General features: G+C 36.1%; 1 protein-coding gene across 1 annotated transcript in view; it reads right to left on the reverse strand.

Annotated features, from left to right (window-relative positions):
• Positions 1–724: 724 nt before the first annotated feature.
• Positions 725–18,889, reverse strand: part of DNAH6 (dynein axonemal heavy chain 6) — a 218,960-nt gene continuing 200,795 nt past the window's right edge. The window contains exons 69-76 of the mRNA XM_075199102.1: positions 16,465–16,586; positions 15,048–15,177; positions 12,785–12,912; positions 11,692–11,877; positions 10,771–10,843; positions 9,700–9,851; positions 7,195–7,417; positions 725–959 (exon numbers count right to left, since the gene is read on the reverse strand). Coding sequence (XP_075055203.1) covers positions 856–959; positions 7,195–7,417; positions 9,700–9,851; positions 10,771–10,843; positions 11,692–11,877; positions 12,785–12,912; positions 15,048–15,177; positions 16,465–16,586 — 1,118 coding nt within the window. The 3' untranslated portion in view covers positions 725–855. The remainder of the gene's footprint in view (positions 960–7,194; positions 7,418–9,699; positions 9,852–10,770; positions 10,844–11,691; positions 11,878–12,784; positions 12,913–15,047; positions 15,178–16,464; positions 16,587–18,889) is intronic.

Here is an 18,889-nt window from a genome sequence, read left to right on the forward strand (position 1 = left end):
CAACTATGTATAACACCGCTTGAATCATATAGTTTTCAGAATTTTCAGAATTACAATGGCAAGAAATGGTTAAATGAAGAGCCTTTCATTATACCACATCTTTTCATGTTAAAGATTGAGTGACTTCAGGGGAGGTAATAAATACAAGGCAATTCAATATCTAAACCAAATTATCCACAGTACCTGTGAATACTGTATGTTGTAAAAAAAGAACTACACTCTCCCTCAGGCCCCTCACTATATGTATTAGCAAACATTTGTTTTAACCATAAGACCTATCTGGCCAAGCATATTGCAATATAAATATTAGGAGAAGAACAAGCAGAAAGTCTGACAACATCCATAAAATACTGGTCTACACAATTCTTATAAGGATGGGAATTGTACCTGCACCTGAAACAAAATTGAAATAATCTGTGATAACAGAAATAGAAATATTTTAAAAACCTCTTCAATTGTTGTGGTCTAGATATGGCCTCCAGACATTCGAGATCCATCCTGTGCTGCCACCCAACACTCAGGTTTGGTATGTCACATGTTTGTTGTATTAGGTTTTAGGCTATTTGCTCTACTGTGGTTGTTATATTTTTTTCCACTTCTTGTCACTATTTGCCAACATTCCATTCAACTAACCTGAGGCCTATGGCAAAGTTTTTATTCCTTAACAAGGCAACTCTGTTAGACAATATTCACCAAATGTTTAAAAACACAAACACAGCCCATATCGTGTTGATTTTTATTTGTATATTTAAAACAAATATATTCTGCTATAAATTAGGTTCTGTGAAAAGTATACATGTATATCTTAATTTGGCATGTAACATTGGCAAGCTGACCCTTCCTCTTGTCTTCGAGTTACTCGTTTAGTTGGCAAAGTAGTGCTGACCCCTTTGATATCCAATAGTCACTTGGTCTCTCTGATGGTAAAAGCACTGTGACCACAAAGTTAGTGGAGTGGCCTGGGAAAAGAAAACAAGAGCAGGTTAGAATAAAGTCACTTACAACTCCTACACATGGGTTTTATAACTGACACTAGATAAAAGCACAGCCAAAACCTTGTACTTTGTACTCGCTTCCACAGAGCATTAGAGGCACATTCTTTAATGTGTTCCCTAAAGCATAGTACGCTATATATTTCATGAGCATCCCCAAAGAACTCCACTGCATTTTAGCTAATGTTAAAGATTATAAACGCTGTAGGCAATGACAAAAGTGACGTCAAGCAAAGTAAAGTAAAGGCTTGTCAGAAAATGTGTCCGTTTGCATTTATCATTTTTTTGAACTACTGTCACCAAAATGTGTTTAATAGGCTTTAATAACATTTGTTAAATGTTTCAAATGAACGCCAATGTGTACATGATCTCATATTGCAACAGAAGTATAAAACAGTGGGAGTGGAAAATAACTTATCATCAAATCCTCTGGCAGCCAGTTCATAACAGCATATTCATTGTCATAAAGTCATAAAGTATTCCTAATAGGGAAGTATGACTGAATAAACGATGCAGTGCATTATTGAGTATTACCGTATATACTCGTGTATACAAAAAGTATGCTGAAAAAGGGCACTCGGCTTATAGACGGGTGAACTTACCTGGTGTCCGGTCCCTCGGCTTGAACTTCTGCATATGCGTTCCAACACAGGAACGCATATGCCTGTTGTTGGAACACCTATGCGTTCCACTGCCGGGTAAGTGAAAAAATCTCAATCTCTCTCTCTCTCTCTCTCTCCTTTTTTTTTTAATTTACAGTGCAATTACATAATGAACAAACAATACAGCCACCATGTTCATACATTTATATCCCTACCCCTTATATACCCCTTTATTTAGGTTAGGTTGTACCCAATGCCAATGATTTTATAATCATTTATGAATGTTCCTTGTCATCTACTGTTATTTATGGTTTAGCTAAAAATGATTTCATAGATTGAACCTATCATTTTTATTTAGGTTTTTAAATTAGCGCTCTTTTCCACCCTAGGCTTATACTCGAGTCAATAAGTTTTCCCAGTTTTATGTAGTAAAATTAAGTGCCTCGGCTTATATTCGGGTCAACTTATACTCGAGTATATACGGTATTTAAAAATGTTTAAAGAAAAGTGTTTGTCTACTTTCTCATTGCAGTACCCGTTATCAATTGGTAAATCTATCTAATTTGTTAAACTCAATAAAATGTTGTCAGTGGCAAAGTTTCTCAACAATATGTACAAAACACAATGGAAATGAAGAATGTGACAAAGTACTATACAATGACTTTCACAAGTAAAATAAATAGATTATATATACCATAGCCTGCTACATATCAAAGGTGCTAAAACCATCCATCAGCAAAATTCTAGTCTAAGCATCATTATTTACCTCTTATTATATCTTGTATTTATTACAGTTCCTGCTCTGATTAGATGTAAATTATTTGCAAAAAGTATGTAACCATTTTCGGTAAATATGATTTCAAACCACAAAATTTGATGCTCCGTTATCTGAATATAATACAGTATTAGTAACTACACCTACTATCTAAAATTCAGGCTATATGGCTGAAACGTCTGTAACAAGACAGTTTAATAAATTGGATAAGAGTCCAGCACAGCAACTATATTCACAAAATGGCAGACACAATAGCAGAGTAGGTGAGTCCATCCATTATATGATCTTTGAAACTCTCTTCCTACTATAACTTATCTCACTAGCTCCTTAAATGGAGGACAGTGCTCCTGATATACCACAAATGGATATAAAAAAAAATACTGTATATACTCGAGTATAAGTCGACCCGAATATAAGCCGAGGCACCTAATTTTACCACAAAAAAACGGGAAAACTTATTGACTCGAGTATAAGCCTAGAGTGGGAAATTACTTGCTTCTTTTAATAAACTCAGGCTCCCAGAATGGCTCCAAATGTACCAAAAAATCAGCAACCATATTAGTAAGGTGTATATATTGTGTGTGTATATATAGTGTATATAGCATTCACATGGGATAGCAGATGCCACAATTTGGAAAATATTGGAGAGGATATGTTTGTCATTAATAATTACTAGATAAACTGCTCACCCCAGGTCCAGGTACTGCGCCCATCTCCTACTAGGCTGTCTTTAGTACAGTACACACATCTTGCATCTCTTTCTCATTGACGAGGAGCTCTGGATATGTCCCCCTGTATTTACTATCCTCTGTGCCTGGTAGGGAGGGAGGGATTTTCTTTAGCCCTTAACTTCCACTGCGGAAGATAAGAGCTGAGGGACCGGAGAACAGGCACTCACTCGAGTATAAGCCGAGGGGGGTTTTTTCAGCATAAAAAATGTGCTGAAAAAGTAGGCTTATATATACAGTAAGAGTCAAAGATGATGAATATGACATGCGGTGTCAATTGTTATAGAATCCTGTGTATTCCGCCATAATAATGATACAATGCTTTTGATCTTATTAATAACTAATCTCATTAATTATTTGGATAGAATGTAATTTGAGACTTTTATGCTATTTTAGTCACATCGAACAACAAGCACACATGACATCTCAGATGTACTTTAGAGGCATTATTTTACACAACCTTTTTAAACATTTGCCTTGTGCCACACCAACCATAAACAAGGATCCCATTTGTTATGCTTACGCATCCCAACTAGAGATCCGTAAGAGCGACTTATGCGATTCCTTTCTTTGACCAGGCTTTATACTATCTATATTTATATTATCTATATGAACACACCATCCACTCGTCCTTTCCCTCAGTAAAAACAGATACAAGGTAAATCTTTTACTTTACAAAGATAACTTTGAGATCAAGTATACAGTACATAAAATGCTTACATACAGTGCACATAATACATTATAGTTTCAGCAGACATGATGGTAATATAAATTTTACTAGATCACTTCAGAAGTGAGTTTATAGTAAACCAAATCTTATTTGTTAATCTATTCTGTTGTTGTGTTAACCTTAAGGCCTATGTAGAGAGAGAGAGAGAGAGAATAAGCTTGTGTGTGTGTGTGTGTGTGTGTGTGTGTGTGTGTTTAAATTGGAAGCATTTATGCATGTGTGCAAAGAGAATATGTTTAAGTGGGAGATAAAGAAGGATTAAATGGGAGAGAGATACATGAAAGTAGGAGTAAACAGGAATATAAACGAGAGATAAGTAAGAGAAGTAATTAGAGCAACAGCATGCCTGAGCAAGGAGGAGGGGGGAGGGGACCATCATGTGTAAAAGGTTACTTAAACACTATATATATTATATTATATTATATATATACACAAGCAGATTGCAGGGATATATATATTTGTGAAATAGATAGATAATAAACAGTGGCGCTCAAGTCAGTATTGTTTAATACATAATAATAACTAGTCCAATCCCACTAGTACATCTATTCCACGTATAGAGGCAGCCTTTCTTCAAAAAATCAGATGGTAAGTCCGATATGGGTCTTCACTAATACACTATCCGTCTGATCCTCTGGTATTCTGTCTCTCCTTTATATGTATACAAGACTGGAGTAGATGTACATGGTGTTTGAAAACTACCCAGGAAACATGGAACATTTTACTTATTGTCTACATTGGAACACCCACTTAGTTGGACTAATACATCGTCGAGCGCCTACTTCTCTTGCTGTATCTATCATATATATATATATTTGTATATAAAATGTAACATATAAGGTGAATAGAGTTAAAGATTGAGAAAGTTAATAGAAATACAAACTTTACATATTCATGCAAGCAAAGTATATTGGAAATTGCTGGCATAATGTATATATAAGGTAAATAGATGATAAGGTTAGACAGACAGAAATTGCAGGAGTGCAGAGAATACCTTATATTGCAATGTAATGTCCAGTGCCCAAGCTTCCAGGTGTGTGTATGTGTATGGTCAAAGAGAACTGTTTTCCCTGGGACAAGAGTTTATAAACCCTGACCAAGCATGCACTGTTTCAGGTGGGGGTGGTGACCTTCACTAACCCCCTCACAACAGCACACTGAACGATCAGTCACTATTCTGTGCTCAGCTGTACTTCCTATCAAACACACACTTCTTTGCCTGATCTGCTTTCCTCCAAATGCCACATGTTTTCTTTGTTTGAAATGCTTCCTGCCAAATGCCACATGCAATTATGTTTGTTTGACATTCTCTGGCTTTCAGCCAGTTCATATCTTAATGTGCACATGAGTTTGGCGCATGCAAACAGCAGTGGAACTCTAATGGCTCAAGCTCCACCCACCGCAATGACGATATCACAGGTGCAGCAGCAGTGATATAGGCACTCTTTCAATCATTAAAATAAATCACCAAATTGTAAAATCCAAATAGGAATCTGTAATTATAGTATATGATCGTCTCATAAAAGCCTATAAAAGAAGGTCGAATTGTACTTTGTATTATTCGTGCCGAGATATTATGAGGCTGATGCCGAGTTGCATGTACACCACTTTGCGTAACGTAAATTGCACAAATTCACACTGTGTATGCCCAAAAAGAAAATGGAGGGATATGCAGCAATGCAGACTTGCGCATATCTGGTACTTGCTTCTCCTTATGTCTGGAGAAACAGAACGGGGGATGGAAGAGGTGGTCTGACGTAGACTAAATACAGTATTTGGCTCATGCAGACCTGTAAAAACACAATATACACCTGTTAGGAGGTGTATATTTAGCACATGTGCAAATACATGCTGATCATGATGACTTGGCAAGCGCCTATATGCTGCTGATGCAGAGCCGGATTCATCTCAAGATGTGACAGCTCTGTATATGGGCAGAAATAGCCTATTTTTGCACACACTTTTATTTTTACTGCAGTTTACGACCATTTTGCGAACAACTCTCCACTGGGTCCTGTTAAATTTCTCAGTGTCACAACCATACATACAAAACCAAACTCTAATTCATATTTAGTATGAATCTGTAATGGCCAACAAAAAAACAAAGACTACTTTTGAGCAGACAAGAGGTTCTTCGACAGGTTTCTTTGGTACTGTTTTACAATGCAATGGCAGCTAATTGTCTGTGCACGTATAAACATAGAGAGGGGCATATTTTTAATTTTCACAATATATAGGCAAAGAGGATATTTTACAAAAGTTCAAAATGTGCCCCATATGTACTATTCTGTGCACATTGTTACAAGTGCATGAATCTTCACAACTAGATGGCTGCATATATATGAAGGGTGCAAAAGATCTGATGGGTGGAGATAGCAGGTGACCACCGATTTTCTTGATTTTCACAGATGCACAGGAGGTGCCAGTAATCGGGAATCATCCTATAGAGACAGCTTTTTTACCATTTATACATTATACAGATATCAATGCAATAAAAACTTTCAACACAAAAGTGACACATGCAATAAAATCTGTCCCAATGCTCCCTTATTCTCTTGATTAATTTAAAACATAAATGAGCCTGGAACAAACACCTTGAACATTTTCATGTGGACCCCACAATCTTGCAAAAGTGGATGGGCTCCCAATTTCCAGGAACAGTGTTTAAAAAATTTAGCACATTTGTGCATTGTTGTAAATGGCCCTTAAAGTGTCTAAGCCAAGCATTGTACACAATTCTCTACAATGGATATTCATAGTATAAAGTTTAGACAATTTTAAATATTATGTATCTTTATCCAAGTCAGCTAAAGCGCACCCATGTTATTTCTAGCTTTTTTTTATTCTTACCTTATGAGTATTATACGTGGTCAACAACAATATAGATTTATTCCTTTGCGACATCTGCAATGTTTTGCTGTCTTAGGTTAGCACTAATATTTCATAATACTGCAATGGTAACATTTTTAAATATATATTGTAGTGTGAGTGTGAGGCATCCAGGCATCATAAAACCAAATGCAAAAGCAGCCATGTGACATTACAAGAGAGAAAACAGTTTAAGCTCTCAAAAGTTCTGTACTGACCAGCCATAAATGACTCACATAAGCTATCACAAAACAGATGCAGCAGTGCCCAAATTATTGGGAAATCTTGAATGCATGGTTTGCGCAAAGCATCTCATAAAACACAGGTTAACCCTTGTTTTATCCAGCATGCAGATATATACAAATATATTATTTTTAAAGACTATAATGTTTAAGAATTTTATTTATTTAACCATGTAAAGAAAACTTGGTGATGAAACTAAAGTAAACTGGCTGTTCTGGAAACTAGAAGCAGAAAGCATGGTGAAAATTCACATTACCTGTTGTGGATAGTGTCCCGGCTCTGGCTCCAGTCTTATAGAGTGGTGCTTGATATAAGCTGGGATTGGGATGATAGTTTTGGCGGGGCTCAAAGTGTACTACAGGCAACATTGGATTCATTTCCCTTGGCAACGCATCTTCAATCACCATATTTTCATCATCCCAGCGACTGGCATCCATGTACATCCCATGAACCAACACACCATCCTCGGGGGTAGGTAACTGAAAAGTGAAAGTACCGTATATTGTTATGCCCATGTTATGTATAATCTTGTCTTCTTGAAAAGTTAGATGGATATAAAAACCTAAGACTTGAAAGGGTATTTTTCTTTTCTCAGTTACTCTGGCGATCTTGACAATATCACCTTAGACAAATTAACTATTTTAATATGTAGTATGGTAACTTTCACTAGCAGGCAATCATACATCGGAGTCCAGATAACTGCAGAATTCTCATGCTAAAACAGGACTTGTCTGGCAGAGAGACATCCCTATGGTCTGACCATATGGTCTGTTGTGGATTGGGGGACCCATACAAATGCTATGAGCCATCATGTTATGTACCCATTTGTATGATGTCATGCTATATTTAGACCTCTGGATTGGCTCCGGTTACTCCTTGCACTTTTCCACAGAGTTACATCCCAACCTCATGCTCCTTGCTACCCGTTCCTTTGGTAAAAACTTTTACTACTTCTGAGTCCTGGGGGCATCCAAGTACCTGTGAGAGGGACTATCTCTATGGGACAGGTGGCTGCTATAGGTGAAGACCTCTGCTATTGTTCTAAAAGCTTATGCAGAACTTAGGGAGGCCCTAACAAATGCAAGATAATATCCATCACTCTGAACTTACATGGTATCCATAGTACAAGTTTGTACAAGGTTAGAGTATCTAAAATATGCTTTTATATGCTTTTTTTTTCCCATTACCCACTTCCCTATGTCTTTGAGTAACACTAATTAGGTTAATGTGCTCATGGTCAGGGTCTTATCTAGTCTTTGTCTCCTGTCTGTTGGCCCTGTCTGTACGTCGCTGTCCCATTCTGGGCTGTATACGGTATGCTGTATTGTGCTATTTACTATGTTAGCTTTGTGTATTGTTGTATTTGTTTTATGCTAGTTTGTTTTATGCTAATATGCACCTACTTTTATATGGTTTATGTATTATTATTGTATTTATGTATTATTGCTCTGTTTGTTTGTATTGATGTACCATTGCGCTGAACAATATATGGCATCTTATAAACGTTGTTGATGATGATAACCATGTATTTGTATTTCCATTATTGGCACTCTTGGCATTTTTTCACTGCTTGTTGGATAACACCAGTATTTTTTTTACTTGTAAGTGTTTTAGGGGTATATTTACTAACCTGCGGGTTAGAAAAGTGGAGATATTGCCTGTAGCAACCAATCAGATTCTAGCTGTCATTTTGTAGAATGCACTAAATAAATGTTAACTAGAATCTGATTGGTTGCTATAGGCAACATCGCCACTTTTTCAGACCCGCAGTTTAGTAAATCTAGCCCTTAGTGTTTTACTTTAAGTGTTTTAGTGCAGGGAAAATGTGATAGAAGTTTGGAGATGGACATCTGTTTAATTTGTATTAGAAATAAAGTTGTGACTCTGCAACTTAAACATTATTTTAAAGCAGTATTTATTGTCTAAGAAAAAAACTAGTGAATACATTGTGAGCTTTTTCTCTGCACAATATAGGGATAACTGCAAATACTCTTTAGTGTGTATATAAATCATAGTGATTTTTTTTTACAGTTTTTTATTAATTACTCCCAGATAGTTGCCACTTTTTTTATTATTTTAGTCTCTACTATTACAGGAAGACAAAACCTGTGAAAAACTGTCATTCTCTCTGTTTCTCTTTCATATCTGTCCTTGCTGTAATCCACAGAACTATTCTCCAAGTATTGGCAGTGTAAATGTAAAACAAAACAGCTTGAAATATAGAACACTGCACACATTTTTTTAATTATGTATGTATTGGTTAGCAGGTGTACCATCATTTTAGGACACAAGACAAGGTTTATTATTTAATGCATGTAAAATTGTTCAATTGTGGAACATCTCAATTATTTTTGTTACGTTTCATACAACTTGGCCAGCTGTGCTGTAAATTATTTCATTTTCCCTAGAAGTTCTAACACATTTTTAAGAGTGGCAGGTGTATTAAAAAGACACATATTAATTATAGGTCTTTCTGGGTTAAAAAAAACTAATAATGGAAAGCAACATTAAATCAGGAGAATTCATCTACAAAATGACTTGGTGAATAGAAGAGACCACCGATGAAAGATTTAATTTAAATTGCAACACAAAGCACACACAAAATCAGTGGCCCTAGATAATGAATGGCTGCCTGCTGCTGTGTATAAATGCTGATAGACATGTGGCATTCAAAGACTGGTCACATGACTTACCCGTTTTCTCTATCTGCAGCAATTTGATTGTTCTACACTACTTGAACAAATCCTTATATGTATTGTACCTGTTTATCCATAGACAACTCTTCTCCTAACTTCATGGTTTTCATTGCCTCAATGACTGCTGCTTGGTCTCGATAACATGGGAGGATATTGTAATGGAAGCAAAGTTCGTCTATTGGCAAGTTAAATTTGCGAGCATGGTTCTGCAAGGTTCCTAAAACACATGTATTTTACATAAAATATTATTAGATTGACTAGAGCCATCATTGTTTCATAACTGCAGTTTTCAGAAGGCATCAGCAAATTTCATTTATATTGAGTTTAACATAGTCACACAAGAAGATAAAAAGAAGTGACCTATCTCTGTGGGAAAGGGTGTGGGGAAAGATGGAGGCATCAAGGATTATCTTTATTGCATGTGGCACTTTTCCGCGTTTGAAGCTTTGCTTTCCATTTGGAAAAGGGCATTTAGAAAAAATGTAGACGAGGCCTAACTTCCACCAAGTCAGACCTGATGCAATATCAAGTTCTTTCGTGGAGTGGAAATGACTGTGGAACCTACCAGACAACAGTGAGTGTCCATAAAGGGTAACTCCTCTTCAACCCTTTATCTCATTTTAATAGTCTCACTATATATATATATATATATATATATATATACATATATATATATATATATATATATATATATATATATAATACAGTAGATAGATAGATAGATAGAAAGAAAGATAGATAGATAGATAGATAGATAGATAGCTAGATAGATAGATAGATAGATAGATAGATAGATAGATAGATAGATAGATAGATAGATGCACATCATATATTGAAGGGTCAAGGCTTATACACATAAATTTGAAGTCATGATACGCCCTGCGACTGCACTGTGGCCGTATAATGTTCACTTAGGTAGTCTTATGTACCATTCATTCAAATACACAACAGGGAGTGTATTTTTGTATAGGACAAGAAGAACATATTTCCTACATTTTAAAATGACTGGAGGTTTCAAGCAAAATTAAAATACCATAATTTATACTTGGGTCTGATTACTGACAAGCAAATGAAAAATATTTTATTTCAAGCCTAAAATGAGAAAAGCCACTTGAATTAGAATATGTAGACATTACCTGTGAGAAAACCTTGAGGAAAAAAGAAACCCGAAATCCAGAAAGACTTTGGCTGACCCACCTGAATCCATGCCTAGGGGAAATTATATTATATTGCATAAAAAATATATTTACATTCAAAACTTTCGAGAACTTGACAGTTTGGACTAGTTGTAAAGATAACCAAAAAAACCCCAAATATAAAGTGCAAATTACTTTGTCTAAAAATAGCACAAATAAAATGCACAAATTTATCTGCAAAACGTTAATATATAACATGCCTCTGACATGTCCCAAACCACTGCCAAACATTTTGAGACCATGGGGTATATTTACTAAGCTGTGGGTTTGAAAAAGTGGAGATTTTGCCTATAACAACCAATCAGATTCTAGCTGTCATTTTGTAGAATATACTAAATAAATGATAGGCAACATCTCCACTTTTTCAAACCTGCAGTTTAGTAAATATACCTGATGACCCAAATGATTAGACCATACACTTCTTTCAGTAGTGACCCATGAATAACAGGTTTGCTGGGGGTTGTAGTGGGATTAATGTCATGCAAAGGTGTAAATACATTTTTGCTGTTTGTAAGTACAGACGCCTATCACAGACATTGCCAAAGAACAGTATTCAGATAGGAAGTGTATTCAATGTGAAATAGAATTAGTCTGGAAAATATTATATCTGTGAATGTTAATGTTAAAGAATACGTTTTGTTCCTCATTTGTACTTTTTATATAAACATGTGTCCATAACTTCACAAATTTCTGCAACACTTCATCTGTAACTAAGATTATGTTGTTATTGCAGTGCATTTACCAATATTTCCAAGTTATTTAAACCAAATAAAAGAACAGAGAGAGAGAGAGAGAGAGAGAGAGAGAGAGAGAGAGAGAGAGAGAGAGAGATCCACGTCATGCATGTAAGTCAGTGCTTACATCTATAAATGCTATCCTCAGCACCAGATCTTTGACCCATGATCCCAGGGGTTTCAGAGAGGGGTAGGCAGCATCAGCCCACAATGTAGGAACTTGATTATTCAGGAAGCTTTTGTATATTCTTTCCATTTCCTCAGACATAACCACAAAGCCAGCAATAGCTTTATTAAGGGTCTCTAGAGAGGTCTGTGGGAGAAGATAAATACATAATACTTAGCACGTGGGATATCCACATTTCATTTAACAGATCAAAAGCAACAAACAACATTCAATACATTTTTAAAATATATATGATTCTAGAAGTGAGAAAAACATGATTTTAATGTTAATTTCGAATTTTAAGATAGAGAATGATTTGGGCATATTTCAATTAAACATGGAGTTTATTTGAGACAAAGAGAGTGAAACAAGACTGATTGCACAGCGCACTCTGTGTACAGCGTCCAATCAGGCGTGCCACACTGAAATGGATGACACGGTGCGCCGACTCACATGTTCTCCATGATTTATCTCTCACATCAAACTGTTTGTTTCAAGTAAACTCTCACTTTGAATAATCCTACATGTGAAAAAATTATGCCCAATTTCACCATGTCAACTTTGTTCACTCAATGTGAAAAATAGATTGTGCAGAAAGCTTGAAAGAGAAAAAAAAATCACATCCTCAATACATAATCAGATTATTTGCAATAGAGTCACTTTAAGACCAAAGAGCCACAAGCAAGGGAGTCGTTTTGAGATCCCTGATCCTCTGATCTCCTCAGTGCTCTTCAATGGTATATCAGTAATGCCCCATAAATTGATTATTGACAGAGACCCACACACATTTACATGAGCAGTGCCTCCCACTCAGGGCTCGATTTACCTTTTTGCCACCTTTAGGCCTGGTGTGTTGTCCCACACACACCCCTCTCCTATATCTCTATGTCATTTTACTTGGAGCTCCCCGCTAGTAAAACAAACTGAAAGATCAGTTCCAGAAAAAACAAAATTGTGCAGAATTGATCAAGCTAAAAAAAGAGGAATTTATGTGTTTCCAAAGTAACTTAAAGGATGATAAAGCTAATAGTCATGCATTATTCAGCGAATTTACCTTAAGTACTTTGAGGAGATTATTAAATCTGTCCACTTCTTGTCCAAGTACAGTTGTCAACGAACTAACACGTCCTTTAGAGTCTTTGGCAAACAGTATTTCTGATGCAGCCTCCATATCCAATTTTTCTACATAACAAAGGTACAAGTACAGAATTATCTCAATCATATTACTGATATTGTTCAATAAACCATCCAGTGGAAGGCAGGTGCCACTAGTTGGTGAGAGAGATAAATGCATACAGCTACTATGTCTAAAGTGGTTAAGATGTGGGTAATAAATGTCACTCTCTGTAAAACATGTGGAATGTAGGATTGCTGTTACTATCTAAGATATTATCCTGTCCTAAAATTGATATTAACCATAATTAGTTTAAATGTTGACTTATTTTATATGTAATTCCATGTACCATCATGTGATATATATTTCATCATGTTATTGTTTTTTATTATTAGCTTTTACTTATAAGGCACCACAAAAGGTCCGCAGAGCCATACATAAAATTTACAGTAGTATACATTACACAGTAATGTATAGTGTATAGTAATATTATACATTACACAGACAGCAACAAACCATAATACATTTTTAAACATAATTATACAAAGACCAGACATCCACTAATTAACAGATTACATAAAGATAACTTCATTCTGCAAATCAAGTTACTTACAGGACAATGAGTAAGAGAGATGGTAATGTCCAAGTAGGCCTGGACTCAAGAAAACAGGTTAAGTAGGCCTAGAGGTATGGGGGTGCACTAGTAAAAGGAGAACACGAGGGAAGAGGGCCTTGCTCGTAAAAGCTTACACATTAAATGAAGGAAGGAGAAGACACAAATATGGTGGCACAAGTGGGGGAGTGGAGGTGATAACAGAGGCAAAGGACTTAGGAGGAGGACTGATAGGTTTGAATAAAGAATGAGTTTTAAGGTCATTCTTGAAGCCTTGGAGAGTAGAGGCTAATCTGATAGGACATGGGAGACCATTCCACAGGTAAGGAGCAGTCCAGGCGAAGTACTGTAAATGTTAATTGCAAGAGAAAATCAGTTTGGTAGTGTGGTGACGGTCATTGGCAGCACAGAGGGGGGGTGGAAAGGAGTGTAGGTAGAAATAGGAGGTTGGAGATGTAGGGATGGGGGAGAATTGACTGAGGGCTTTGTAGGCAAGGGTGAGGAGTTTAAATTTAATTCTGTAGGCCACAGGGAGCCAGTGTAGCGACTGGCAGAGAGTGACAGCTGAGTAATGGAGGGAAATACAAGGTGGGCATCAGCATTAAGGATAAACTGAAGAGAGGCAAGGTGGGAGTTGGCTAGACCAAAGAGGAAGATGTTACAGTAATCAAGGCTAGAGTTTATAAAGGAGTGGATAAGAGTGTTGGTGGCTTCAATGATGAGAAAGGGTGAGAATGGGCCGGATCTTGGATATCTTGGATATATTTTGGTGGAAGTGGCAGGATTTGGAGAGAGACTGAGGTTTGAAGGAGACAATGACACCTAGGTTGCGGTCTTGAGGGACAGAGAAGAGGATAATGTTATCAACAGAAAGAGAGATGGGGGAGGTGAGGAAGCATGATTTCAGTCTTAGAAATTTTAAGAAAGCACTTAGACATCCAAGATGAGATGGCAGAGAGACAGCAGGAGACATGAGTGAAGAGGAAAGTGGAGAGCTCAGGGAAGAAAAAACAGACTTGGGTGTCACCAGCATGCAGGTGGCACTGGAAGCCAAAGGAGCTGATGAAGTCACCAAGGAAGGATGTGTAGAGGGAAAAAAGCAGGAGGCCAAGAACAAATACTAGGGAAAGTCTGACAAGAAAGAGAAGAGGGAAGGAGGTGGAGTCAGGTGTGAAGACAAAAATGGAGTGGTTGGTGAAGTAAGAGGAAAACAGAAGAGGACAGTGTTATGAAGGCATATAGATTGGAGAGTTTGCAAATGGAGGGGGTGGTCAAAAATACTGAAGGCAGCAGAGAGGTGAAGAAAGACAGGAATTGTGAAGTGTTCCTTAGATTTAGCAGAGAGTTAATGACTTTAGTGAGGACAGATGTAGATGCAGTGGAGTGGCGGGAGCGAATGGGCTGATGGGAGGAGATGTCATGACATGTATGACATAATACTCATCATCCTAGTAATTATTATGAACAATAATATATTATAATACTACTTTGAAATAATTAAAAAAATATGAGTTTATGGCTAGTATAATGGCTAGTATAATTCAGATATAAAGACAACTGATCTTATACAATAAATAATGCAAACATTACCTGGTAGCTTTGCCAGGATTGAGGCAGCCAATTCACTCACAATTTCATCATTGCTTTTCCCTGCCCCCTGAGCTGTAGTCCTTGGCTGCACATCCAATATGGTATTAATTAAAGTACTTGTTTCCTTGCGCTATACAGAGAAATTAAATGCATTAATTTTAATTCATACTAATTTAAAAAAACATATACAAGGGTGTAACTTTTGGAACCTGGAAAATGATGTAAGCCAGAACCCCTAAATCCCTTGTCAACCCCAAAACAATGGGGGCTATGAGGGTTTCACATTTTCATTTTTTCGCAAGACTGCAAAGTCCAATGATATATGCTACTGTGTGGAAACCTCCCTATCGCTCACCCTCACACAGTGTCTATTATGAAAGCGGTGTGCACTAACTACAAGACCAGGAACCAATAACTAACACTGAACTGTCCAGTTGTCAATCATAGCAAGTGGAAATGGAGTGATGGTGGGTCGTACTATAGTGTATGACCACCATGCACGTGGCAGGAGTCACCAGGTTATTTGCCATGAAAATCAAAGAGCAGTGCTAAATATGCAATTTCTAATTAAGGTTTATTTTCTTAAACATTATTAAGTTACTGTTAACTTAATAATGCCATTTTGTAACAGTTAAGAAACTGTAACAAACTTATTTGTTAGAAAATGAGATAATACAAATAATAAAGATACTAGTACAAATTCAAATAAATATTAAAATATAACTAATATTTTTTTTCCACTGGTACTACGCAACAGTTTTACAAATATATTTGAGACCCATCACACACAGCTTATCTATTTTAAAGTCATGATTTACATATTAAGTACCTTAGTTCCATCCTCATTTGAAGTAAAAAGTATACAAAAGCTGGGAGATGACAGATTTTTTTTTAACAAGAAAGAGAGTTCATTATTCTCTAGCTGCTGTCTTCCAGGGTATTTCTAAATTAAACATTGTTTCACTGTGCATTGAGCATACAGACTAATAAGGTGCCATGCTTGTAAAAAGAGAGATGTGTTTGTATTTTTTTCCAGTGCTATTTTCAACTTTATTTATAAACTTTTAAAACAGATTACCTTGACATTTCATGCTCCTTTTAGAAGGATCATCTAGAGTTTATTCTCTATGCAATGGAAACAGGTTGCTCTTTGATGCACGTCTAAAATCTGTTCAATGTGCAGTTATTATTATTATTATTGTAGTTAACTTGGCATCACAATTGAAGTCTTTAATTTTAGTCTGTAATTTTGTATTACAACCTTATGGTTCTAGGAAACAAACATTCTTATTGGAAGATTGACTACTGCCTATTATCTGTGTTTAACAGACTATTATGATTAAATCATTATTTAAGCTGTGGTGGATTCCATGCTTCACACAATTAAATTAGGGCAAATACCCATAAGCACACAAACCTGGAAAGCTAAATTGGCATTTTCATGCATTCCAAATATTTCCGGATCGTCAGTTAAGGGCAGATTTTCGATGTACTCCTTGTAATACTGCAGACTGTCAGCATCTGGACTGAAATATATACCTAAAGTGTGTTTAAAAAATACAGCTCATTAGTATTTATGCTCAACTTTTTGAGTATGAATAAAAATGCAGAAGGAAAGTTGTAGAAATGAAATTACAATAGCCTGTAAAGAGAGAATTTTCTAATTAAGTATAATATTGTCTATCATATGACTAACACGAAAATATTTCAGAAAAAAAAGCAAATGTATTTTATACAGTACAAACATTTCTATTTTATCTATAATTCATAGGACAGAGAATTAAATAATGCTATTATTCTGGACATCCACTAATACCTGCTTTGCATTACCAAATGTCATTCTGTACCACTCAGCTGTAACACTACAAATTTAATGCATTTACTTGACCAGCATAAATAATGCATTTTAAGGAACTGGGTATTTTCATTGTACGCAAGAAAGAATTTTAGTTATGTGCACTTCAAAAGTCATTTGGAGTTTGCAACCCTTCAAGTGTTTAATAATTTATTGTACAATTTAATGCGTGTTATTACCACTTGTAAAAAGCAAACTTTGCTTAAAGTAATTATTTAACATTTAACAGGTTGTCAACTCTTCCTAAAACAGCAATACCATTGTCAATGGGCAAAGGCAGTATCCCTTTATTTTCTGTTTATCTAATAAGATACCGGATCCTATCTTGACTCTATCTACATTGTCTGCCAATACCAGTTCTTGTGGGAGTAGCGTCCATATTTTTACTCCTCTTACTGTAAAAAAAAATGTCTTTTGAAGCTGGAGTAGAGAGATGAGCAAATTTTTTAAAAGTGTTCCACAAAATATACTCCGTGTTCCACATCTGACTGCGAAATCTTGAAACAGTTCGCTGGCAGAATTTGGCCTTACGTATTCATAGTCTTACCCCAGCCACATCATGATTTCGCTCAAATATATCAAAGATTTAATTTCCTATTTTTCCAACTGTAAAGTGTGACTTTATGTCCTCAGTAAAGAGCATAACATTTACTATTTATACATACATACATAGACGAGAAAGTCTTTCTTCACACCTGAGATTTTACATGTGACCTATTATTTATTTAGTCCTATTTCGCACATAGAAATTCTTTTTTGTGAATGAAATAACTATTCAACATGAGGCCTCATTAGTGCTTTCTAATACAAAATTATATCCTGCTGGTTCTAGATTCCACATATTGACATACAACTGTTGCATTTACATACAACTGTTGCAAAGTCTTTGATCTATACAATGGGGCATCCAGAATGTGATGTTTCTACCCGTAATGTCTGAGCCATATTACCTGTCCCATCAAACACACCCACTTTGATACTCAGAACATTCTATACATTAAAGGGTTTATCCCATAAAAAGGTGATATCCAAACCACTGTACAATATATCTTTTCTAATGTACATTTAATCTCAAAAAGTGTTCAGAAACTCTCAAAATTACTGCTTTGCATCCACTGAGGTTCAAATTCCTCATTAATTCTTTAAAGTTACAGAATAACCATTATATTAGTATGATATGTGACCCTGTTTTAAGAAGGTTGTAACGGGCTGTAAAGTTTCCCTTTATGGACCCAGGTTTAGGGAAAAAAAACACATAGACGACTAACCAGGTTAATGATGGAAGAAAGTACATAGCCAAGGTCTGCCTTTAATAACTCCTCAATGCTACAGAAGACCCCTACTCTCATCCCACCTCCAAGATTAAGTAGTTTCAATAGATTCCCACCGCTGAACATTTCTCAAGGCCCTCCCTTAGGGAAGCAGGGGGGCCTTCAAACTCTGCCCAGAGGACAACCAATTCTCAACCATCTGATCATTTAACATGGCTAGACCATTGATTCCTAAAAAGTTGCCCTTGATTCCACAAATAAGCTCCACATTACCTTTACAGGGAAGCATCAAATGATATTATGAAATAGATGCAACACCTTTAAATGCCAATTTAGCCAAAAGAGTAGATTCAATTAGGCATTTTTTTTTGATTGGCCAGCGAATTTTGTGGCAGTGGGGCATACATGGCTGAAAAAGACATCCCAAGGTAGTATGCGAACCAATCATGTGATGCTCACATTCAATCCTGGGACACAACTGCTATGTGACCAGGTTCTTTGACATAACTTTTAATAAATACACCAAAGTTATTTTTGTGCTCCATTAATAAAGGAGAAAACAACAACACTCAGTTTGATTATTGTACTATATCAATATTGTAATATATCTAGTCATCAATGGTTTCAGTAGTGAGTCAATGTAAGTAAACTGAGGTACAAGTGTTGGTGATAAAGAAGTTTAAAAGAAGCATTAACACACTGCACCTGAAAGTACC

This window comes from Mixophyes fleayi, chromosome 1, assembly GCF_038048845.1.
Source record: "Mixophyes fleayi isolate aMixFle1 chromosome 1, aMixFle1.hap1, whole genome shotgun sequence".
NCBI lineage: Eukaryota > Metazoa > Chordata > Amphibia > Anura > Limnodynastidae > Mixophyes > Mixophyes fleayi.